At 35.1% G+C, this 26205-nt stretch overlaps 1 protein-coding gene across 7 annotated transcripts in view; it reads right to left on the reverse strand.

Annotated features, from left to right (window-relative positions):
- The window catches only part of ARHGAP42 (Rho GTPase activating protein 42), a 287856-nt gene that overhangs the window by 58087 nt on the left and 203564 nt on the right, over window positions 1–26205 (reverse strand). For 6 of the 7 annotated variants that reach the window (XM_038568209.1, XM_038568211.1, XM_038568210.1 and 3 more), the window contains 5 exons: window positions 14664–14768; window positions 12280–12409; window positions 5187–5287; window positions 3206–3315; window positions 782–860 (listed from right to left, as the gene is read on the reverse strand). In XM_038568209.1, coding sequence (XP_038424137.1) covers window positions 782–860; window positions 3206–3315; window positions 5187–5287; window positions 12280–12409; window positions 14664–14768 — 525 coding nt within the window. The remainder of the gene's footprint in view (window positions 1–781; window positions 861–3205; window positions 3316–5186; window positions 5288–12279; window positions 12410–14663; window positions 14769–26205) is intronic. The other variant, XM_038568212.1, reaches the window with a different exon arrangement.

Below are 26205 nucleotides of genomic sequence, written 5' to 3' on the forward strand. Positions count from 1 at the left end.
ATACCTCCAACTGTTCAGTGCAGTGTTCTTCACAAAGAACAAACAGTAATCGATGATTTATTCCCTTTTTTACATAAGCCTCCCTAATAATTTTAAGTAAATTTTCATGCCCACATTGAAATAATTATTAAAACAGTGGAGATATAGATGGAGGGGAAAATGTCAAGCTAGAAGGCCATTTTACCAAATGAGACTTTTTAAAAAAGATTTATTTATTTATTTGGGGGGAAGGGTCAGAGGGAGAGGGAGAGAGAGAATCACAAGCTGACTCCCTGCTGAGCACAGAGCCCACGTGGAGCTCTATCTCAAGACGTGAGCTGAAATCAAGAGTCGGACACTTAAATGACTGAGCCACCCAGGCACCCCATCTAATGAGACTTTCAAACAATGATATAGAGCACAGGATTAGTTCTTACCCTGAACCTTTGCTCATCAGACTGATCATGAAGCCTAGCACAGGCCATGCAAAAAGTGGGGACTCAACTATTACGTGAATAAAATAATCCGATCAGCAAAGCCAAGTTAGCGATAAGTAATTTGTTAAAAAATAATTTTAGGATTTTAAATCAGTCCTGGAAGTCCCCCTGAGAAACAAATTAGAAATTTGAAACAAATTAGTGTTATGTGCTAGTGAGTGAGACAACACTAGAAAAACAGTTTCTACTCCTCTGATTTGCAATCTTAATATCTTCAAATATACTACAGACATAAAAAGAAATTTCAGATGTACTTTGTAATTAGAATAATAAAACCTAAATTATAGAATATGCCACATTCTTACCGGTTCTTTCCCATCCATGGCTTCAAGCCAGAGTTTCCGATTAGCTTCTGAGAATGCCTGCAATGTGATGATTCCATGCCTATTAAAAACAAATATTTTATATATTCAGTGTATTCCTGTTATGTCTTTACACATTTATTTTTTTTGTATTCTTAAAGATAAAATTTGAAGAAAAAGCAGAAAAGAAAAAACTGAAAAGAGAAGAATTTATAAAATGAATTTATAAAGAATTTATAAAATGAAAAGGAAAAGACTGATTTATAGTTACCTTTTAGAAAAATCCCTGTGGGGACATATACACATATACACACACACAAACAAATATATTTTTTTTAATTTTAATGGTTTGCAGGTAGTAAAATCATTGATTTAGGTATGACTGCCTTAAGAAGGCTAGTTTCAAACTATTTCCTCTGAAATGACCAAAAAAGATGACAAACTTACATTCACCAAAGTTCAGAACCACCTAAATATTCTACAACATGAGAATGATTAAAATTATGACCCCAATATAGTACCATCTGGTCACAAAAATAATTATAATAAGAATATAGTAATATAAAAGTTTCATACCATGATTAATTAAGAAGTCACTAAAACCATAGTGTTCATCTACACCATGATCACAATATTAAAATTAATTCACTTAAAAACCAATCTTTCCCATGTACCCACCCTGAAATAGTTACTTAAGGACGTACTTCAGGAGAGAAAGAGCAAGCAGAGGGAAGGAGGAAAGCATTATAAGATAGAAAAAACCCAAAATGCAGAAACAGTTAAATTAACTTAGTTAACTATGCAGATTGTCCAGATAATAAATTTAAACAGGAAATTAGAAGACTCTAATGAAGAGGTACATTGAGGAGGAAATTTCAGTTAAATATTGTATGATTGAAAACTGGCATGACTTATAACTGCAATGAAGGCATATCATCTCTTGTGTAAACAGGAAAACAGATGACAGGAAAAGGAAAATCATATATGAAGATCAAGACCATTCAGTCTTAGAGAATCTAGGTGAGTATCAACAAAAAATAATAAAATAACAATATTTGTTGGCTGTTTATTATTACTAGGCACTATGTTATAAGTGCGTTTCCATTTTTTTAATCTCATTTAATCCTTGCAGGAACCCTTTGAGGTGGGTACTTATTATCCTTATTTTATGGGTGAGACAACCAAAGCACAATTTAACAATGTGCCCCCGGGGTAAAGAACTAAAAAGTGCTGAAATTAAAAAAAAAAAAAAATTATTAGCATGTTGGCATCTGTCTACATAGAAAATCCAGAAATTACTACCATAAAACTATTAAAATCAATAAGAAGCTCAACAACTATGCTAGATATAGAATGATATATTAAGAAGATCAATAGCCTTTTGATACGAGTCTCAACCCATTTAGAAAAAATATATATATTAATGAATTCTATCAAAATTGCCATAAAGACACTCAAGAATAAATCTTAAAAAAGTAAAATCTTCAAAGAGAGTTCAACTTTCCATCAATTAATTAATAACTTTAATGCCACTCCAGTCAAAAATCCCAAAGGATTTTTTTGGAAAAGAAGGGAAATTTAGTAAGTAGATCCATAAAATCTAAGAACACAGTGCCAAAATATTTAACACAATTTTAAAGAAGCATAAAAAACAGGGGTCTTGCCCTACTAAGTAGTTACAAGCTACATATATGTAAATGTTAGTATATATGAGTATATGTAGTATGCATTTAATATAGTGCACACACACACAAAGCTAGAGTATTCAGAAAAGTATGGTTGTAATGCAGGGGAAGAAAAATAGATCATGGAATACAACACAGATCAAGAAGTATACACATTCTTATGTAGTTTCTGTTCTTCTTGTATAGATACAAGAAAAAAAAGTAGAGCTAAAATCCCCCACTAGATTATAAACTCGCATGCGCAACGTTTATGTCTCTCCCAATATCCTGTGGCTAAGAATGTCCAGAATGGTGCTCTGCACAGAGCAGGCACTGAATTTCACTGGCTGAAGGAAACTTATGGCACTCTCAGCTGTGTCTTAATCCTACTTGGAAGCAAGGGCACCAGACTTCCAAAGTGTACAACAAGGCTTATCCAGGAGTGGTGAACAATATTGTCAGGGTCATACACAGTGACAGAACTCAAGTCCAGCACACAGCCCCTAATCTAGTCATTTATGTCGATTCCCCATATTCTCTGAGTGATGTTGCTTTTTGCTAGGATTCTTTGTCTGATTTACTTTTGAAAGCATCATGCAACATGTACTTGTTGAATAAATACATAAAAGAATGAAATAAATATGTACACTGGCTTTAAAGATTGAAAAACAAGTACTTGTGTGTTGTTTCATATTTACATCTAAACCTAGAAACAAATACTTTAGTTTATTAAAAAATATAAAGTGAAAAGAAAACCTCAAACCTTTCAACTACTTCTATGTCAAAGCAGAATCGTTTGTCAATTGAATCTGTCTTTCGTCGGATACAAGATTTCAATTTAAACATTTCTGGTGAACCAGTAACGAGGCCATTCTGAAACAAGAAGGAGATCATATTATTGACACGATGACAAGGGCAACTGGAAAATATTAAATATGTCAACTAAGGTTGCTGCATTAAATGTTAACTTTGAGTACAGGTTATGTATAAGGGTCATAATCAAATCTTTACCTCTGAATACAGACTTTTTGTCTAATGTTAACTGCCCAATTATAATACAATTACAATACAATTAATAAATTAATAACATATACTCATTTTAATAGAAGAATTCTGTGACATGCCTGTCTAGTAGTCTTAACATATTTACTTACGTCAAATTGCACCACAATGTACATTCTGTAGGACTTCAGATTTAGAAAAAGTATGAAATCACAGTTACCATAATGTCACAGTTAGATATACAGAATGCCTGTCAGTATACAACACTGTGGCTTTGGCATCAAAACGCTCTAAATTGCTAAGAGATTAGGACTGTTCTTTGTGCGCAAGTATGTGTGCACACACAGTGTGTGTTTGTGCATTAGAGCCTTATAGTACTAAATGATAACTGGCCCAAAGTCTCAGGAGAGCTACAAAAATAATACATTTCTAGTATTTACTTATTGTAAATATGTTGCTATCATACACACTGCATGACTGCTTTGCTGGTAACCAACTGCTACCCTGCAATTAAAACTATAACTATTTGGATAGGATCCAACATAAGCTCAAGTCATAAGAATTCTCTTCTATATCCGAGATACCAGTCACCTTAAGGGGAATATTTACCTATGGTCTGGTTAATTATACTATCTTTGGTTACGAAGATCATAGATTTATTGACAGAACTTTGGCTTGGGTCTGTTTGCTAACAGCTCACTGACTGCCACATACCTGACTTTCAGGCAACATCTTGTCTTATGAAACTTTTAAAGCACACACTAGGCATGATTATAGCACTTAACTTCTCATGATGGTAGGAATTGAAGGTTTCTTTTACTCTTGTATGTTCTCCTTTGTATTATGTCTTTCCACTTTAATTATTAGGCTCTATTGAATGCCCAAGCACAATAAGTTTCAGCTGATGTATTTGAGCACATATCTTAGTTAGATCAGCACTTACCTCTGCTATGATCTATAACACAAATTAGCTGGATGAGTCACTTACTTTCAACCACCTTGATTTTCTAATCTGCTAAAATAAGGCTGGACTAAATAATCTTTAGGATAACTCTCAGCTCTAGGATTCTTAGATGATGGTCCCAATTACCTGATTTTTAAGTTCATTTGCCATATTCACATCATAATTCACAAAAAGATTACATACTATGAACAATAAAGGTGTACTCTGTAGCAATTCCTTATATAAAGTACACTTTATTCTATACTGTTCACTAGCCATGCAAGACATTCAGTGACCAATTTACTTTTGGAGTAAATGGGCATCAACTGATTTCTTCTGAGAAACTTTGCTGGTCAGCACTTCAGTAAACAATACACAGTACAGAAGAGGAAGTGGCAAGCAGGGGCAAAAGGCAGCCTCCCACAGAGGTGACTTGGAGAAAGATGCAGAGTCCTTAAGCCTGGTTCAGCCGCTAGGAGTCTCTACTGAGCTGCCAGCCAAGTAGCAGCATAAACAACTCCGCCAGGGATGTGAGAAGTCACCTCTGTGGTCTACTAAAGGTTCCCTACATTTAACTCAACTGAATATTAAAAATATTCCAGGGTAAGGCAAAGGAAAATGCTTGCCTCTCTTTTTAAGTCATCAAGATCACTGAAGTTAAAGAAAACTTACTGACTTTGCAATTTTTAAAATTTGTTTACATGTTTATTAGAAAAGCAAGCAAATATGACTTTTTTTTTTTTTTAACTTCCATTACTTTACTAACGAGCTCAGTTTAAAAAGAAAAAGGAAAACTCACCATTTTCCCACTGGATTTCATTTCTGAAACACTCATTGTAAATGTTTTACTTCCCTTATCGTATGTACAATAATGTTTAATCCATGTAAAACCAAGAGGTCCTGTTGTAAGGAAACAAACATTAGGTTGTAAACAAATGATTTGTGACTATGTTGTACAGTTTTTGATGCTATGATACACAACTGACCATCTCCACAGGCCATGCAATACTGTGAGAAAGGCCAGTGTAGAGGGAGAGAGTTGTATGGAATTGAATGTCTGGGAATCAAAGTTGGCTTTACTTGCTTGCAACGCTGATACTGCCTTGTAACTCAAGAGTCACTTTAGATCTGAATTTCAGTTATCTCCTCAGTAAAAGTGGCATACTTTACTTTCCAAAGACGTAGCAAGAAAGAGAAATTAGCCTTTGTTACAATAACTGATCTCCTTACTTCTAACCCTTGTCCTTTATTTTTAAAACTGTAAGACATACTCTACTAAAAATCTAGCCAGTTCATTTCATCCACTTTGCTCCAAACCCTCCAGTGGCTTCCCATTTCACTCCAGGTGAACACCAAAGAGCCTATTTATTATATGCAGAGCCTCACGTGATCTGGCCCCTCATTACAGATCTCACTACACATCGTACTACCTTCTGCCTCATGTCCTCTGCTCTAGCAACACCGCACTGCCGCCTTGCTGGTCTGTGAACACCGGGGATGCACTGTCGCCCCACACATGTGGACATTTTGTTCTCCTGGCCTGGACTACTTTTGCTCCAGACATCTGTTAGGCTTGCATTGTTACTTCCTCCAGGTCTCTTCCTAAATGACATCTTTATAATGCGGCTCTTCCTGAAGAGATAGCTAACACCGCATCACTCTCACCTCAGTATTTCTTATCTCTTTCTTGCTTTGTTTTCTTCCTAGCAGTTATTACTATCTAAAATAGGATACATTTTACAAATTTATTCTATTTATGGTCTGTTTCTGCCACTGGACTCTTAGGCTGTATGAGAGCAGGAACATGTGTTGTTCTGTTTAGTAGTACATTCTTAATCCTTAGAACAGGGCCAGACATTAGTTGTTGCTCAATAAATTCTTGACAAATGAATGAAGGAAAGATTCACTCATTTTTCTCTCTAAGACTTAACTTAGCCTTGGAATTATGTCCTCTTACCACCTATCTGGGAAAAAAAAGCAAACTCAAATAACTCCTTAAAGTGAAAATAACTTTTACTTTTCATTTTAAAAGAAAGTTACATATGTGTAATGCTCCTTTTTCCCCCTGTAAATACTGTGCAACTCTTTCCTATAGCATTTCACATTATTCTCCTGTATTCTCCTTAAGGAACTAGATGCTACTGCTTCACCAGGGAATAGGGATGCATGGTGAGTTCAATTTTTCCATGACCAAGGTAGAAGACCGTCAGTTTTCCCACAGGGAAGCCATTTATCCTGCATCCAAACACCGCAGTGGGCTGAGAGGGTTGAAAATGGAGTTTGTTTTCTATACAAGTTCTCCATCTAGGGTCCCATCCTGCCTAACACTAGCATCTTTCTAGCAACAATTACATACAATATTATTGCTGGTGTGGTTTCATAACCATATATTTAAAAGTAAGACATCGTAAAAATGCACTACTTGAGAAAAGTGTGTCCTTAGGCATTTGAATTTTTTTCTGTAATAACAGTGCCCTTCATGTCATATTTAGCTTTAAAATACTTAACCTCAGATCTCAAAATTACAGGATACAGCTATATACTTTGCAATCACAAAGGATTATTATAATAAACTTCAATTTTGTTTTAGGGCCATTTCAACTATAGTACTTAAGCATACTTGTTGATAATTCTGTCACAAGTAAAAATACTTAAAGGCTTAGAGCTGATTAGTGGAAAGTGACTGGATGAAAATCCTTATAGTGACTTTATTACTTAGGAAACAATTTACAAAGCAATATCAGCAATAATTTTTAAATAAAGCTGTGCAAGGCTCTGATGACATTTTAGACCAAGTTGTTTTTTTCTTGTCTACACCTTAAGTTCAGAACATCATGCATTTAATCTTCAAGTTTCCTATGCACACATGATATTTCCTTTAAAGTTGCTTGTCACTAGGCCAGAGCAGATGTTCTCAGATAAGAAATTCCTAAGTCCTCAAAAAAAGGGTGGGAAAATAAAATTTTATTATATATCTAAAGCTGCAAGATAAAACAAGTTTAGGGGCACCTGGGTGGTGTAGTTGGTTAAGCATCCAACTCTTGGTCGGCTTAGGTAGTGACTTCAATGTCCTGGGATTGAGCCTGCATCAGGCTCCACACTCATTATGATGGAATCTGCTTGAATTCTCTCTCGCCTCTTTCTTTGCCCATCCCCTTCCCCCTGCATGCTCTCCTCTCCCTCTCTCTAAAATAAAGAGATCTTTAAAAAAATAAGTAAAATAAAACAAGTTTAGTTATCTTACCCCGTAATCATCTGAGGTTGCTGAGATGATACTTGTGGAATGGGATTCTTCCCATAACATTCACTAAATATCTACTAAGCGCCCATATTTTATCTAGAAAGTTTTTAAGTCAGACATCATATGAGACTCATGCACTTCTCAACTGTGATGAGAAGGCAGGTTAACTCAGACATTATAAAGAGCATTTCTTGTATAAGAAAATGTAGCCTAGGGCAGCCCTGCTGGCTCAGCAGTTTAGCGCCACCTTCAGCCCGGGGCGTCATCCTGGAGACCCGGGATCGAGTACCACGTTGGGTTCCCTGCATGGAGCCTGCTTCTCCCCTCTGCCTGAGTCTCTGCCTCTCTCTCTGTGTGTCTCTCATGGATGAATAAATAAAATCTTAAAAAAAAAAAAAAGAAAAGAAAATGTAGCCTAAGAGCTGGAGATGAAACTACTTTCTCCATCAATAGGGCATGTGATTTAACTGTTCTCTTTGGAGGAAGAAAAAGTTCTCAATAGTTGTTTAAAGAATCTAATGAGATAAATATAAATTGCATGGAACAGTAAATGTTCATGGTAAGTATTATTCTCTATTGAGAATAGAGACATTTTACATATATCACCTCTATTCTTATAACATCATTACTAGATAGGTATGAATAGCTTTCTTTTATAAACAAAGATACTGAAAAAAATAATAAACAAAGATACTGAGCTAAAAAATTGTCCAGAATCACCCAAAAACAGATGACAGGCATGGAATTCCAATATAGGTCTAACTTTGGAACCACATTCTTCTTATTTAGAATGAAGTCTATTAACTACTCTACAATCCAGTAATTGCACTACTAGGTATTTACTCAAAACATACAAAAATACAGATTCAAAGGGGTACATGCACCCCAATATTTACAACAGCATTATGAACAATAGCCAAACTATGGAGAGAGCTCAAGTATCCATCAACTGATGAATTTGTAAAGAAGATGTACCCTATATAAACAATGGAATATTATTCAGCCATCAGAAAGAATGAAATCTTGCCATTTGCAATGACGTGGCTGAAGCTAAGTATATTATGCTAAGTGAAATAAGTCAGTCAGAGAAAAACAAATACCATATGCTCTCACTTATGTGGAATTTAAGAAAGAAAACAGACATATAGGAAGGGGGGAAAAAGGAGAGAGAGAAACAAACCATGAGATTCTTAACAATAGAGAACAAACTGAGGGAGGTAGATGGAGGAGGGGCTAGATGGTGATGGGTATTAAGGAGTGCACTTGTGATTAGCACTAGGTGCTGTATGTAAGTGATGAATCACTGAATTCTACTCCAGAAACCAACATTGTACTGTGTTTTAACTAAAATTTAAATTAAAAATAAGTAAGTAAATAAATAAATAAATAAAATGAAGTCTATTAGAACACAATGTAATGTATGCCTAGAAGTGCGTAAAAACCACATATCCTGATAAAGTGGAGCTCTATGTCCAAACTGCAATGATCTGCTACTACCACCCTATCACATCCATCTCTGTTTATCACTCAATTTACAGTTCTGATATTTATTATTGATCACTGGTTACTAATTGCATGAGTTTGTTTTATGCCTTCCACTACAGAATAAAAACCCTGGAGCCAAATTCTTTGTCTCATCTTCTATTCCCCATAGAACTTACTCATTTGGTGATGGCAACAGCATAATCAATATGTTTTAGTGAACTGGTCTGATTTTCTTATAAACACTTTCAAAGATACCAAGTGGAAAGGGGCTTTGGATATTTGTCCCTCATATAAAAATAATTCCAAAGGGGTATAAATCCATCCATTTCTCTTTTCCAATCCCTAGACAATACAAGTGAGGAGATGGTGAATAGGAAAAGAAAGGAGGATGGGATTATAATAGGGCATGAGAGCATTTTTGAAGGTGATGAATGTATTCACAGTGGTGATGGTTTCACAGGTGTGTATATAATGACAAAACTTAACAAATTATATGTTTTAAATATTTGCAATTCATTGTATGCCAATTGTACATCACTAAAGCTCTAAAAACAAAGCAGGTAGATATAGAAAAAAAATTGAGATGAAATAATCTTAGGAGTAGGAGGTCAACATCAAGGAGAGGATGCTAAAGAGAGAGGGAGAGTCCAACTGTTCAAGCCTCAAAGGCCACACAACATGAAGGGGCCGTCAGAAGAAGGGCACAACAAGCCAGCATCTAGAGGGATGTGCCAGAAGCTCTGTGGAGGATGGATTACTAGACAGGCAAGCGTAGAGGCAGAAAGAGAGCAATTATGAGGCCAAAGAAAGACTGTGGAGATGAGAGAAGGTAGACGTTCAAAAGTTATCAAGGAGATAAAATGGACAGAGTTGGCCCCAGGTTACAGGAGATACACTGGAGTAAATGATACACCTCCAGTTTTTAGCCTAGAAAGGTGGGTGGTATCACTTAGAAGGATAGCAAATTTCGGAGGAAAGGTCATTGCACAAAGGGCTTTAAAATTAGCTCAGATCCCCTCCCCCCCTCCCCCCCCAAAAAAATTAGCTCAGACTGACCCAGAGGAAGTCACATATCTTAAAACACAAGATGCCAACATCGGATGGGTGCATAAAACACTGCATTTTGTGTACCCATGCGGTCCCCAAGTTATTAAAGGGCCTATGCTTATAGTTTGAACCAAATGTCCAATAGCTGTAGAATAAATAAACTACAACACTGTCCAATGGATGGACTCCCAAGTACCAAATAAACAGGATATACATTGATACAAAATAATTTTGCTAGGTAATCCAAAGCTTTTTTTCTTTGGAACAAAATATCACATACGCACAAGGATTTTAGCAACTATGTAACATTGAGGGATAAAAAATAACAAACAAACTCAAGAAATAAAATATTACTGGGACGCCTGGGTGGCTCAGTCTGCCTTTGGCTCAGGGTGTGATCCTGAGAGTCCTGGAATCGAGTCCCGCATTGGGCCTCCTGCATGAAGCCTGCTTCTCTCTCTGCCTGTGTCTCTGCCTCTCTCTTTCTGTGTCTCTCATGAATAAATAAATAAAATAAAAAAAAAGAAATAAAATATTACTGAGTCTTAATATTAAAAAAAGCTCTAAGAAAGAGGATAGTACCTCCTCTGCCACATGCATTTTGAATAAGCCTCTTTATCAACACATTTTTCTGCTCAGCAAAATATTTTATTGATGCAAGATATAAGCTCCTCTCAATGTACCCTCACACTGAGGTTTTCAAACCTGAAACACTCATTCAAAACAAGTATTTAAAAATTTCCTTAGTGTTTTGAGTTAAATTTATATACCTTGTATATAAATGACCAATGAATTATTTTTTTTTCTTGAAATTATAATGAAAGTGGTTTATTATGATCTAATTACAGAATAGCTAGGTAGGTCATTAGATTTATTTTAACATCCAAAAACAGCAGACTGGTCAAAGTCAATACTGATTAAGAGAAAATCCTCAAACCCAGATTTCCTGAACCAGGAGCCCTCTATCATCTAATCCAAAGAGTAATAAATATTTGCTGAGTCTGTTAGATCAAATCATTATTCGCTTGTATACTGCTATTCAATAAATGAGCATCACCTGAGCATGGCAAATACAAAATATGCTGGCATTTTAATAATTACATTGCATTATGTCAAAAACTTTCGCTGCTAACCCAGTATCTCCAGCTTTCCCATCTTGATCCTTGCAGTTGAAAGAGTTAAAGTTTTATATTATAGTTATATCTTACTAACTAACCAAAACAACTTCATTAATGTATCATCTACTGATACAGAGACCTCAGAGCAGTGCTCTCTCTCCATGTGTTTTTTGTGTCCCAGTATATGAGAATAGTACAGAAAGTAAAAATAAGCATTTCAAAACTTTTACAATGATTTGGCATTACTGCAAAATCCAAGCATATGATTTTGTTTTACAAAGACATAGGTCCATCATGGATTGGAAATAAAAACTGTTCCTTTACCACAAACAGGATGAGACTAATACATTAGAGCATATCTGGTTTGAAATAGTTAATTTAGTCAGATTGGTTCCACTCAATGCAAGTATCATGCAGAAAGAATCCTATTTATACAAAATTTAAAGGCTTTTTATTAATTTTTGTGAGAAAAACTTTCTTAGTGTGAGGCAATTATTATAGTGCCCTATTGTGTCTGATGCTTATTTCCTGACCTCAGGAAGTCAAGAGTGCCAATTTGACATTACATAATTGCCGGTTTTATTCCTGAAAACTGATAGAGCATAGAATTAAAAGAAATAATCCTGTAGGAAGAGAGAAAAGTTTTATTATAGTCACTAGGATGATTCATACTGACAAAGGCTTTGAATTTCAATTTTCCATGAAAGTTTAAATTGAGGTTAGCTATTACAATGAAATTCTAAAACTGAACTCATGTTACCGTATCATCTGTGAAGGTTGTTAAGTTCCAAGTTCAATAATATGCCAACTTGGAGATCCTGATGGCGAAATGTGGATAAACTTCCTCACTCTGATGGTGGTAGTGGGAGAGCAGACTAAATATGATAAAGCTGTAAGGAATTGCAGTCTTCCTATTTGAAGGAAAAACACTAACCAAGTCAAATCTTAAAGAAACAAAATATTAATCTTAAGAGTCATTAGGGTATGTCTTTGTGACTCACGTTTCTCCTGGACATAAAGGTAGCCTTCCATTGTCCACTGGCTGGGTGGTCTGTAATCCTGGTTGGCAGATTTCATTCTTTGCATCAATCGCTCTACCTCTTGTCGAGTACTTTCAAAATTATTCCTTGTCTTAAGTAAATAGAAACAACAATTTCATTTATTGTTTCCTATCGGTTTCGAGGAACTTCCAGTCTCAAGTTTCAAAACCACAAGTGGTTCAAAGGATAACCTTGTTCTCTCAGCACTACACACCACATCCCATGACCCTATATACTGAGACCTATGGTCTGGTTTTGATTTGCTTTCAACTTTTCTGAATGACCTTCTGCATGTGTATATTTTATTCCTATTTCCTATTGTAACATTATTACTTAGGGACAAATCAGAGCATTTAAAAATGTAATATTTAAGAAACAGAGTTTTATATTCACTAACATCTAAGGTTAAAAAAAAAACAGATGAATAGGGACTTATATTTTCTTTTGGAGAATAAAGACAAAATAAATTCCATACCTTTATGTGGCACTTAGCAAAAAAAAAAAAAAAAAAAAAAAAAATTCATCACCCATATTCTTAAAACTTTTAATAAGAAATATCACTTAGCTTGGTTTCCAGAAATAGTTACATGAGGTTAGTATATAAATTAACTCATAAAAATGAATAAGTTTATTAATTCTAACTTCTATTACAAAAAATAGTTCACCCACATTACAGCAAATTTACTTAAAGTGAGATATAAAAAGCAGGGCAGCCCAGGTGGCTCAGCGGTTTAGCGCCACCTTTGGCCCTGGGCCATGTTCCTGGAGATCCGGGATTGAGTCCCACGTCAGGCTCCCTGCATGGAGCCTGCTTCTCCCTCTGCCTCTGCCTCTGTCTCTGCCTCTCTCTCTCTTCCTGTCTCTCATGAATAAATAAATAAAATCTTAAAAAAAAAGATATAAAAAGCATAAGGCTTTTCTTGATCTCTTTTGCATTCAGGCCATATTATCTCAATAGTTTATTTAGAAGCAAGCAATATGTTTAGAAGTATAAATATCAGCACCACTCAACTCTAAAATTTGTTATGGCCCATAATAAAAGAACTGAATCCCAAAGTAAGTTAGGAAAATTTTAACTGCCACTTTTGCTACTTCTTAAGTTTTTTTTTTTTCAAATTCTTTTAAACATAAAGATCAGAAATTTTCCAATTCCTTACATTCCTCTTTTGTTCTTGAACTGTAGGAATCTTAATATAATTATAATGCACATGGAAATAAGTAATAAAATATTGTGACCTTAACAATCTTTCCTTTTAATATTCACTAAAAAAGTCCAAACTCATTCCATATTGAAAAACAATGTAATGACTTACATGTGAAACCAATTCTGTTAGAAAATCTAGAAGAAATAAAAAAAGCTAAAACACCAAACACAAGTAATAAATAAATCCAATTACCTATTTCTCATGGGACACTCCAACCCCATAGTTCTATTTACTGACAAAAATTCTCAACAAATAGACCTTTCTATTTGTCAGGTTTGATAATACAGGCATTTCTTCTGTTTTGTTTTTTAAATGTAAGTGATGCTTAGCATCTGCAAATTTGAATTTGTATAACTATGAAATCAGATATTAAAAGGATCAGACAACTTTACAACATAAACCCTAACAGAAATAGATAGGATGTTTATAAATCTCTATTAAACTTTAAAGCAATTGCTACAACTGCTTAAAAACCATTTAAATTCACTCTTAGAAAATTAAAATAGCATATATATTACATGCAATTTCAGAGAGGAAAAAGATATTCCTTCAGTGCTCATGTACAACCTTTTCATTTCACAAATATAAAAATGTTACCCTCTCAGAAAAAAAGACTTGCCTAAGGTCACCCAGTAAAATAATGAGAACATTAGATAAAGGCGAGTTTCCAACCTTCCAAGTACCTATTATCTATACCTCAGTAATATTTATTTTTGTGAAAGTTCCTAAATTTTTCTAACATATGAAGAATAGTTCTTTACTGGTATACTTTCAAACCAGCAGCTAGGAAAAAAAAACCCGTTTTAATATATTTATTAGATGACTTTCCTAAATTAGATAAGTTTTTTAAACACTCCAAGGTTTGGCTTGGTTATTGTTAGTTTCTCGTCAGCATCTGATTCACTAAGGAGAGGCAGTGAGAGGGCAGCCCAGGTGGCTCAGCGGTTTAGCGCCGCCTTCAGCCCAGGGCATGATCCTGGAGATCCGGGATCCAGTCCCATGTCAGGCTCCCTGCATGGAGCCTGCTTCTCCCTCTGCCTGTGTCTCTGCCTCTCTCTCTCTCTCTGTGTCTCATGAATAAATAAAATCTTAAAAAAAAAAAAAAAAAAGGAGAGGCAGTGAGAATAAGTATTGTCTTACATTCTGCAAGTTGAACTGAAGCTGTTGCTTATATGGTGCAAATTCCTGGGCGAGTTCATATCCCTCATGGTAAAAAGTAAATAAACCCTGAAGGAATGACAAAAGCTGCAAAAAATAGAGAAATGAAAGAAACCATGAAATGTGTTTAAAAAAAGATAATCATCAAACATAATAAAGTGGGAAATTATATTTCATTCTAAATCCTCAAGCATTTCAATTCCTTTATGTGGCAAAGCAGACACTTGAGTTATGAATGTGAAATCAACGACTAAAGTTAATTTTTACTTCCTTTTCGGTAAACAGTGACAGGGACAGTTGTTATATTAACTATTCTACTCTTTAAATGCATTGAAGAAATTTTCAGAAGAGACTATTAATAGGAACAAAGACCAACGTGAACATAGGTCCTATCCTAGAAGAGGGTCTAATTCAAATACAAAGATAAAACATGTACAGATGTGAGGAAGACTAACCAGTAAATTAGAGATAAGGAGTACCCAAGGGAAGAAGTAAGAATTTGACCAGACAAGAGGAATAGCACAAGGTGGCAGTACTGATCCAGGTGTTAAATAGACAAGAGTTTGGCAAGTAGTGGGAAGAACTGAAAACAGTAGAAAGAGTTGATCAAAAACTTGGAACTGGATACAGATTTTTCATATAAAGAGTTGGAATAAAATCTTCTTTAGGAAAACACAATGTCTATTAACCTTCTAATCCTAAACTCACATGTGCTTATTTATTATGGTCTTATTCATAAAGAAAGAATGGATCTCCATGGGCTTATAGGACATAGTCATTTATATAAGTTATAACTGAAAAAACAATTACATTTTTTCAACCTAATTCACTGGGATTTTTATTACAAACTTGTCCACCAATTTGATCTCTTCCTGCCATAAAGTTAGAAAATATTTTTCAGAAATGGCTAATGTTTTTCTAACTCAAATACCACATTATGTCTGTAAGCTATTATTTTAAACTAAAGAAGAAACACAATTTGAAATTTTCCTAAGTGAATAAACATCCCACAGTTTCCTCTGTCTGGGGAAACAGGGATTTAGCTAAGCACCAACTGGTATGTGTGTTATGTTTTCCAACAGATAAATACTCATTCTATCTGAAAACAATTACCTAATGCTTTTCTTCTATAGCAAGTCTTCTTATATAAGTAAATCTTCTTATATAAATAATTTCTTACAAAGTTATGCTCATGTCAGAAAGCATATACTATCAAATTGGTTTTAAGTTGTATATTTTAAACTCTCCTCTTCTCATTCAACAATTCCTGATACGTCAAAATATATTGTTTTCCAATTTTAGAATTAGTGTACACTGTCAATTTTATATCAATTGATAATTATTATCAAAACTACTCAATAGATTATTCTTTACTAAAATGATGCTATAATATATTTGTTGAATTATCCAATAATTTAAAATACATAGTCTGCATATATTGTGGCCTCATTAAAAAGAACTATAGCATTTAATTAATTGATATTTGGATATACAGATTTAGAAGTTTTCAGAAATACACTTTTGACGTATACAGACAACACTAGTCTTTGAAAGATCCAGATGATAGTTCATAAAGTTTGAAGGAGTATTATTTGATGTTTTAATGTCTATAACTGGTCCCCAGTTAAATTGTCTTGTTATTAACTGGATGTCCTACAAGGAGGGTGCTATCATCCTAAGTATACAGGATTTTATTTTTACTTAAACTTATAAAGAAGATGCGGTAAGAATATCTGAAGTAAGTCTTCTTGTAAAACACCAAATTCCCCCAAGATCTGTCTAAATAAATAAATCTATTGGTATTTTCTAACAGAATTTAGGTTCACTCAGTAGCAGACAATGCATGCTGAGCACCTAACTAGAGAAAGGACAATTTTGAGGAAAGTACAGAGAAGTTACCTATAAAGAACCTTCCACCTTTTCCTTTTGTTCTACATCCAGTTTGGAAGCAACTTTTGTTTTTTAAAAAGGACAGCGTGTATGAAATAGCTGCCTTTAGATGGCAGTAAAGTAAAACTTTTTTAGGTTTGAATCTATACTAGCTCATTTTATCCTCAACAAATTCCAAGATGCTAAATTAAGGTAACTTAATAGGACAGCCTGAAAATCTTTCAGAATTGCATTTCCTAGATGTAATTTTCTTTGTTCAATCTGCGTGAGTGGAGCAGTGTGGGAAAGACTACTGTCTCAGCTTAACCACAAGGTAAACCCGACCTTTAAAATAATAACAACCAACTAAAAACTACTGAAGAGACAAATTAAGTTTTTTTTTTCTTCAAATTAAGTTTTAATATTAAATCACTTTGGGGGCAACTGGGGGGCTCAGTCAGTTCAGGTCTTGATCCTGGGGTCCTGTGAAGGAGCCCCACCTCAAGCTCACTGCTCAGCCAGGAACCTGTTTCTTCCTCTCCCCCTCCCCCTGCTCATGTGCATGCATTTTCTCTCTCAAGTAAATAAATAAAGACCCCAAGATTATGACCTGAGCCAGAGATAGACACTTAACCAACTGAGCCACCCAGGCACCCCAAAAATATTATTTCATTTTTATCATCAGTAATAGCTTATATAGCACTTTATTATTCCCAACAGTTTTAGAATCAAATTACTATTTGTCACTCTAATAACCCAACCAAATATAAACATTGATACTGCATTTATAGATAATCATTTAGCAAAACCACTACAACACAGCAAAGGAAAACCATATTCATAATTCCCCAGCCCATTAATCACTGAGTTTCAAGTCTTAAGGCCCAAAGTTTCCAGTGGTACCGTGAATGACAGAGAAAAGTAAGAAAAGGGGCTAGGGCCTAGCATGGGGGTGAGGGAAGAACTCTGAAGCAATGACGCAGTAATTCCAAAACTGCTCCTCAAACTAAGCAGAAGAACTGGGATATAAAGGCTTTTATAATGATGTGATTCATTCCTTGTTCCCAAAGAAATTAATAACTGAAAATCTTAGGGAATCCACTATCTAGACTACTAGAACTGATAAACAAGTTCAGCAATGTTGCATGATACAAAATCAATACACAAATGTCAACTCAATTTCTATATATTTGGAATGAACAATCTGAAAATGAAATTAATTCCATTTATAATAGTTTCAAATAGTTTCAATAGTTTCAAAAGAAGGAATAATTAATACTAATTAATAATACTAAGGAATAATTTTTAAGTACAAAATTTGTTAACTTTGAAATGTATAAAACACTGTATAAGGAATTAAAGAAAGTTTAAATAAAAGGAAAATACTTCATGTTCATGAATTAGAAGACTTAATACTATTAGGATGGCAATATTTTCTCAAAATGATGTACAGATTCAATGCAATCCCTGTGAGAAGCCCAGCAACTTCTTTATAATAACTGACAATGCTGATGCTAAAATTCATATGGAATTGCAAGGGATCCAGACCACCAAAACAATCTTAAAAAAGTGGAACTAAATATTTAGACTCACAGTTTTCAATTTCAAAACATAATACAAAGCAATGGTAATCAACACAGCATGATACTGGCACAAGTATAGACATTAAACCAATGTCTAAGAACTGAGAATCTAGAAGTAAGCCCACACATCGATGGTCAACTTATTTTCACAAGGGCACCAAGACCATACAATGGGTAAGGAATAGTCTACTCAGCAAATGGTTCTTGGACCACTGGATAACTAAACACAAAAGAATGAAGTCAACGCTACTTCATACCATAGACAAAAATGAACTAAAGATGACTGAATTGTATGATATGAATCACATCCTCATAAGACTGCTTTTAAAAAAAATAAAATACACTTCACATACACAGAGTACTATAATGCATAGAAAGAAGTCCAAATCTCTAAGACCTCCACATTTGGTCACTGGAAGCTTTAAGAAGATTGGAAACACAGGGCAGAGGCAAGGCATCAATGTCACCCAGGACAAGTGTCTAGCCTGTGAGTTAAACCTGTACTCTATGCTACTCCTTACTTGGAGGAAACTTAAGGATACATTAGATGATACCCTAAAATAACTACTGAGTGCTTTAAGTTTAATATTCAGAGGAATATTCAGAGGAATTTTTTGAATGGAAATGAAAGAGTATAAAAATATTATCAAATAAATGGGAAAACTGAAGAAAAGAGGTCCAAAGATGAAAAGCAGCCGGTCAACTGAAGCCTGGGGAGAAAATTTTTAAAGAGGATGATAAAAGAAGGACAGAAGAACAAATGAAAGAATTAACTGACATGTGCATACATTCAATTAATAAAAAAAGGTAAAACTTTTTGAAATCATGGCTATATATTGCATCAGCAGTCAAGAATCTATGGAGTTCCTAAAGGCAAATTTCCAAGATTTCAAGGGAATGGAATTCAGATGAAGTGGCTGGAGGTAGTAAACTGGTGTGGTAAAAAACAGAAACAACAAAGGGCTGTAGCCAACAAGGTAATTAAAGGAGACATACAAATGGCCAACAGACAAATGAAAAGATGCTCAACATCATGCATCCTCAGGGAAATAAAAATCAAAACTACAATTAGCTATCACCTCACACCTGTCAGAATGGCCAACATTAACAACAAATGAAACAACCGGTGTTGGCGAGGATGAAGAGAAAGGGGAACCCTCTTACACTGTTGGTGGGAATGTGAACTGGTACAGCCACTGTGGAAAACAGTATGGAGGTTCCTCAAAAAGTTAAAAATAGAGCTACCCTACGACCCAAAAATTGTATTTCACAAAGTATACAAAAATACTGATTCGAAGGGATACATGCACTCTAATGTTTACAGCAGCATTATGAACAATGGCCAACTTAACAGAAAAAGCCCAAATGTCCATATGTCCATTGACTGATAAGTGCATAAAGAAGAGTCACAAACTGAAATTATATATATACATACATGTGTATATTCATATATATGAGAAATATATATACATTCTATACATACATACATACATATATAGATACAGTCATCAAAAAAATGAACTCTTGCCATTTGCAATGATGTGAATGGAGCTGGCACATGTGGATTTTGCTAAGCAAAAGAAGTTAGAGAAATATGATTTCACTCATATGTGGAATTTAAGAAACAAAACATAGGGTGAAAAAAGAGGCAAACCATTAAGCAGAGTCTTAACTACACAGAACAGAGTTGCTGGGGTGGGGGATGGGTTGGATGGGTGATGGGTATTGGGGGACATCTGTGGTAGTAGGCACTGGGTATTGTGTATGGGTGAGGGATCACTGGGTTCTGCACTGAGACTAGTATTACACTGTATGTTGACTAACTACAATTTAAATAAAGCCTTGAAACTACAGAAAATAAAGAAAAAAAATTAAGCTCAGCAGAAGCTACATTTAGATAAGGTCTTTACATGGCTGATTTCTAAAACAACATATAAGCGGATGAGTCAATCAATCCAAGGCAATGCATTTTTTCTTACTTTTCCAAAATTCTATTCACTATCTTAATTGCTTTTGCAAATTTCAAAATAACATTAGCTAGAACTAAGTCCAAGAACCAATATAGATTTTAAGATGTATGATCTGAGGACAGCTTTATTGTTTCATTTTTATTTTTTTATTTATTATTATTTTTTTTTTAATTTTTATTTATTTATGATAGTCACAGAGAGAGAGAGAGAGGCAGAGACATAGGCAGAGGGAGAAGCAGGCTCCATGCACCGGGAGCCCGACGTGGGATTCGATCCCAGATCTCCAGGATCAGCCCTGGGCCAAAGGCAGGCGCCAAACCGCTGCGCCACCCAGGGATCCCTTGTTTCATTTTTATAAAATGACCTTATTTAAGTTTTCAGTAGGTTAGAAATTTACCTGTAGTCCCAAAGTTTTTTTGGGAAAAAAAAAAAAAAGACATTGTCTTGTTTGCTCACTTTAATTTATCTTAAGTTGAATTTTCTTTTTTAAAAATACCTTATTTATTTGACAGAGAGAGAGAGAGAGAGAGAGAGAGCAAGTAAGGGGAGCAGCAGAGGGAGAGGGAGAAGCAGACACCTGCTGAGCAAGGAGTCTCATACAGGCCTCCATCCCAGGACCCTTGGATTATGACCTGAGCTGAAGGCAACTGCTTTACCGCCTAAGCCACCTGAAAATTATAGTTAAATTTTCTATATTAAAGCTAATGAACCATACTGAAAAAGAACACAAAAAAGTTTAACTTTCAAGACCTGTAGGTCTATATACTATTTGACTTTAACTTAGCAAGTAGCTGTTATTGAGTCTCAAAATTATTCAAACTTTCAACAGCCCCAAAAGTAATTTATAGTATACTTCATGATATAATAAATTAAAAAGCTAAAGCATATTAAGCAGATTAAGTGAAATTTTCATTAGCAAGAGATTTAAAATTAAATTAACAGACTAAAGGCAGAGTGTCAAAAACAAGATGTTCTAGTTTACATCAATGGTTTATTTTCATTTTTCACATTAATTTTAAACATAATGCAAAAAGACTAAAATGAAGTCTAAAAAGAATATTAAAAACATGGTCTTACAACATTTATTTATTTATTTATTTATTTATTTATTTATTTATTTATTTATTTATTTATTTATGAGAAACAGAGAAGGAGAGGCAGAGACACAGGCAGAGGGAGAAGCAGTCTCCATGCAGGAAGGCCTGACGTTGGACTCGATCCTGGGTCTCCAGGATCATGCCTTGGGCTGAAGGCAGCGCTAAACTGCTGAGCCACCCAGGCTGCCCTCTTACAGCATTTAGGTGTATATTTTAATGCATGTTAAAATAAAAAAATGTGTTTTTGAAGCAGTTATATCTGGCTTTGTTTTGATGAAAACAATTCATCAGTATTGCTGCCATATGTAGTGCTAACAGTGTGAGAGCTCAATACTAGCTAATACTAATGTTAATGATCCAGTTACTTGCCTTGAGTTGCCTCACCACAATATTGGGAACTACAATTTTTATTCCCAATTTACAGATAAAAACCTAAGGCACACAGAGTTTGAAAAACAAGCAGATTTGCACAGCTGTAAGACTGGACTAAATTCTATCTTGCTTCCTCACAGGCATTATACTTGTCTGTCACTACAGGAAAAGTTGTGTGTCAACTGCAGCCTGGGCAGGGAGGGGACCACTTTTTAAAAAGGATGAAAAAAAAAGAATGGAAGAAGGAATAAATGGATAGATATGTGCACTGATTCAAGCACCTTTGCCAAAGTAAAAGTCGACCCTGTATTTTCTTCTAATTTTAAGTAATTAAAATAACTTTAAAATTTTCTATAGTCATCCATTTTACTTGGTCAGAGCAAGTGTTAAGGAAGCAATAATCATTATAATCATATCCACTGAGACAGTGAATGCTACAACATGACCTCAGCTCTACATTCTGAATTCCTGGGTCTCCCTCTCTTGAAGTTTGTGATCTCACGCAACTAACAATCTTTCTGTGACTTAACTTCCTCTTCTATAATAACAACTGCCTAACAATAAAGCTGCTGTATGGGCCATGTGAGATAACACAGAGAACACACACGACACATAGTAGTTGCTCGCAAAACATTAGTTTCAGCTAAGTATGCTAAAGAATATAATCAAAACACACCAACTGCAGCTGAATGAACCATAAGGGAGTTAAGTCATAAAAAGATTCTCTGGGTTTCTGAGTCACACACTTTCATGTACCATAATATATTTCAAATACACCAGGGTTCAAGTGTCTTAGGTAAGATGTTCATGTTCAGCATACTTCAGAAGCTTTTTCTCCTAATTTCCCAAAATTCTCATAAGCTCCAAGCAATTCAGAGAAGTAAGAAGGACTTTAGATCAAGAGTCAGGAGATCATGTTTTTCCCTCTCTAATCTTTTCCCCTCATTTTAGACCTGAACTTATATATCTTGTAGGCAAATCTGAAAGGACGAAGTTTAGCACTGTTTAACAGAAATAGAATGTGAATAAACTAATGTGAAATATTAAATTTTCTAGTAGCCACATAAAAAATCTTAAATCAAGTGAAATTTAATATTTTCCTTAATATGATTTATCCAAAATATTATTTCAATAGTTAAGCAATATAAAAGAGGTTTTGAGATATTTTACATACCTTTTAGTATCAAACCTTTACAACCTAGTATGTGTTTTACATTTACAGCCCATCTCAATCTAGACTATCATTTTGAGTGCTCAATAGCCATACCTGGGTGGTTGCTACCATACTGCATAGTGTAGATCTAGAGATCAGTTAACTTAAATCACTTTCTATATAAGATATGATAAACTAAACTATATATGTGATAATTAAAACTATGTATCTAATGGAGAACTGAGTTTAAAAGCTTATTTTGTATCCTTTAAAAAAATTACAAAGATTTATAAAAAGTATATAAATGTCCCCTATTCTTCTATGTATTAGAACTGGCCTTTCCTCGAAATAATGGCACTGTAGGAATATTTATTTCTAATATAGTAATATCCTTTTACCCAAGGTTTTGCTTTCTGTGGCTCAGTCACCTACAGTCCACCACAGTGTGAAAGCAGATAATCTTTCTTCTGACATATCATTAGGTCAACAGTAGTCTAACAATAACAATATATTAACAACACCCACATTCCTCACCTCATTTCATCTCATCATAGAGGTATTTTATCATCTTACTTCACCACGAGAAGGGTGAGTACAATAAGATATTTTGAGAGAGAGACCACATTCACATATCTTTTATTACAGTATATTGTTATAATTGTTCTATTATTAGTTATTATTGTTAATCTTTTACTGTGCCTAATTGATAAATTAACTTTTATCATAGTTACATATGCATGTGCAGGAAAAAAACACAGTATATATAGGGTAGTACCACTCTTGATTTCAGGCATCCACTGGGGGTCTTGGAATATATACCTGTGGATAAGAGGTGGGTACTATGGCACCTCTTGAATATTCTGTAGAGATTTTTTTATGTCAAGTAGTAAGATTTCTTTTTTAAGATTTTATTTATTTATTCATGAGAGACACAAAGAGAGAGAGAGGCAGAGACACAGGCAAAAGGAGAAGCAGGCTCCATGCAGGGAGCCTGATGTGGGACTCAGTCCTGGATCTCCAGGATCACACCCTGGGCCGAATGCAGCGCCAAACTGCTGGGCCACCAGGGCTGCCCCAAGTAGTAAGATCTTGACACTAATTTACACAATGTAAAATTATCTCAAATAGATCAATATTCCTACTTTATGATATTTAGTGCCAACTATCATTCCCTACTTATAGTTTCTATTCTACTCTATGTCTTATAATCTGCAGAAGACAGATCCCAACCTTGGGCATTTTCCTTTGTCTAATGTTTACTTGTTAAATAAATATGGGCTAAAACTAGAGTAGACTACTAGACTTCTGAAAATGAAACAATGATGCAACAGGAATTGAATTTTCGGTAGAACAAAAAAATTAAAGTTTTCTTTTTTTGTTTTTGAAATTAAAAGATAATTTCTGCAAAATTAATTTGTAAATACATAACCTAAAGAGCAGCATGCCCATGTTTTATTGCTCCCATTTCCATTTTTCTCATTACTGCAAGGGAAATTAAATAGAACTCCATGGATGAAGCTGTATGGCTAGAAATGAGAACAAAACTAAACTGATAGCACTATTTCAGTTTGGCCAGACATTCCAATAAGAAAAATATAGCAGCCAAGAAAATATTTTGGAAGAAGTACAAATTTAACATTGATTTTGATTGTGGTGTCACAAAAAAAGGCATGCACTACAGAAGATTTAGCAGACCATTCATTCCCATTTGGGATATAGTAAAGGGAAGGAATAAAACACCTTTCTTTTTTTTTTTTTTTTTTAAGATTTTATTTATTTACTCATGAGAGACACAGAGATTGAGAGAGAGAGAGAGAGAGGCAGAGACACAGGCAGAGGGAGAAGCAGGCTCCATGCAGGAGCCTAATGTGGGATTGGATCCCGGGTCTCCAGCATCAGGCCCTGGACTGAAGGGGCGCTAAACCACTGAGCCACCCGGGCTGCCCAATAAAATACATTTCAACTGAAGCACAGTTTTCACCTCTCTACATGTATTACAAAAGGATTTACAAATTCTTATCATTCCATCAGTCACCTGTGAGCTAACACTTTTACAGTCTTCTTATATGTATGAATGATGTCATCTGATGGAATGGTCTAGTTCACTGTTCCCAGATAGTATATGGTATAAGAAAGGCTTTAACAGGGTAATAGGCTACCCACATGTCCCTCTCCAGACATGTCTCTCTCCAGGGGAGAAAGAGGAGAGTTTTACAGGTGTCAAAGAGTCATTCCAGCGGCAAGGAAGAAAAACAACAAAGCAGATGAGCATAGTATCTGAAAAGAATGGGAGCAGGTAAGGAACAAGCATGAAGAAATACCATCAGAAATAATGAGCATACACTAAAAGTTTAGTGTCAAGAAGAACTAAAATTCAGAAATCCCAAGAAATAGCTCCAAAGGAGGACGTTTGTCAGCAAAGGAGAGCGGTTTCAAAGAGCCATAGTGGGATTCAGAGGCAGGGCTTCATCAATGAGAAGGAGAACAGGAATTTTAAGTATTGGTCATCTTCCTAGACCGTGGGTTGTTAGGCTGCCTCGTTCTCAATGAGCCACAGATAACTTCAGCAGACCCCCTAACTCATACAAAATTTAATGAGATTCCCCCCACCCCGCCCCAACATCTACTCAATGAAAGATTACTAACTCATTTTCAGGAATTTAAGGACTTAGCTGTTTAGCAAACAGAACTTGTAGTTAAGACTGTTATCCCAGATAAAAGGTAAAAATTAAATCCCTGAGCCTGCATTGTGGTCTTTAGTTCCTTAAATTTGTCTAGTTGAAGCATTAGTCTTATATACTTGTCTAATGCCCAATTTATGGGAGAGAGTCAGGTTGCTTCAGCTAAAGGAAGAAAAGTGAAGCAGAAGTGGTTGGGAGCCAGGCAGAGACTAAACTCTTCCCAGCCTCTGCTCTGCCTGTTTCCCATTATCCTTAGGGAATCAGTGATGGGTTTCCATCAAGAAGTTAATTTTATCAAATGTCTTTTAAAATGTATTTTCTTTTTCCTTCTCCCCATCATCTCCACTTAAATAGGAATAGGTACTTTATTTATTATAAACAAGATTTTTTAAAAAGATGTTTTATTTATTTACTGAGAGGGAGTCTATGAGCAAGAGCTCAAGCAGAGGAGGAGGAGGAAGAGAGAGAGGCAGACTCCCCGCTGAGGAGGAGACACGTGGGGCTCCATCCCAGGGCCCCGGGATCATGACCCGAGCTAAAGGCAGACGCTCAACCGCTGAGCCACCCAGTTGCCCCTATAAACAGATTTTTTTGACAACTGACATAGAAACAAATATATGGATTAAATAATCTTTTAGATTACCTATGTATTTAAATATTATTATCCTTTCATTTAACAGGAATTGAGCATTATATATTAACAGAAGATTATCTTGACTTCTAGAACTTACCTGGATTCATTACAGATGATGCTTTACTCAGGCAATATTGTAACATATTATGCTACTACTTGAGGAAA

This window comes from Canis lupus, chromosome 21, assembly GCF_011100685.1.
Source record: "Canis lupus familiaris isolate Mischka breed German Shepherd chromosome 21, alternate assembly UU_Cfam_GSD_1.0, whole genome shotgun sequence".
Lineage (NCBI taxonomy): Eukaryota > Metazoa > Chordata > Mammalia > Carnivora > Canidae > Canis > Canis lupus.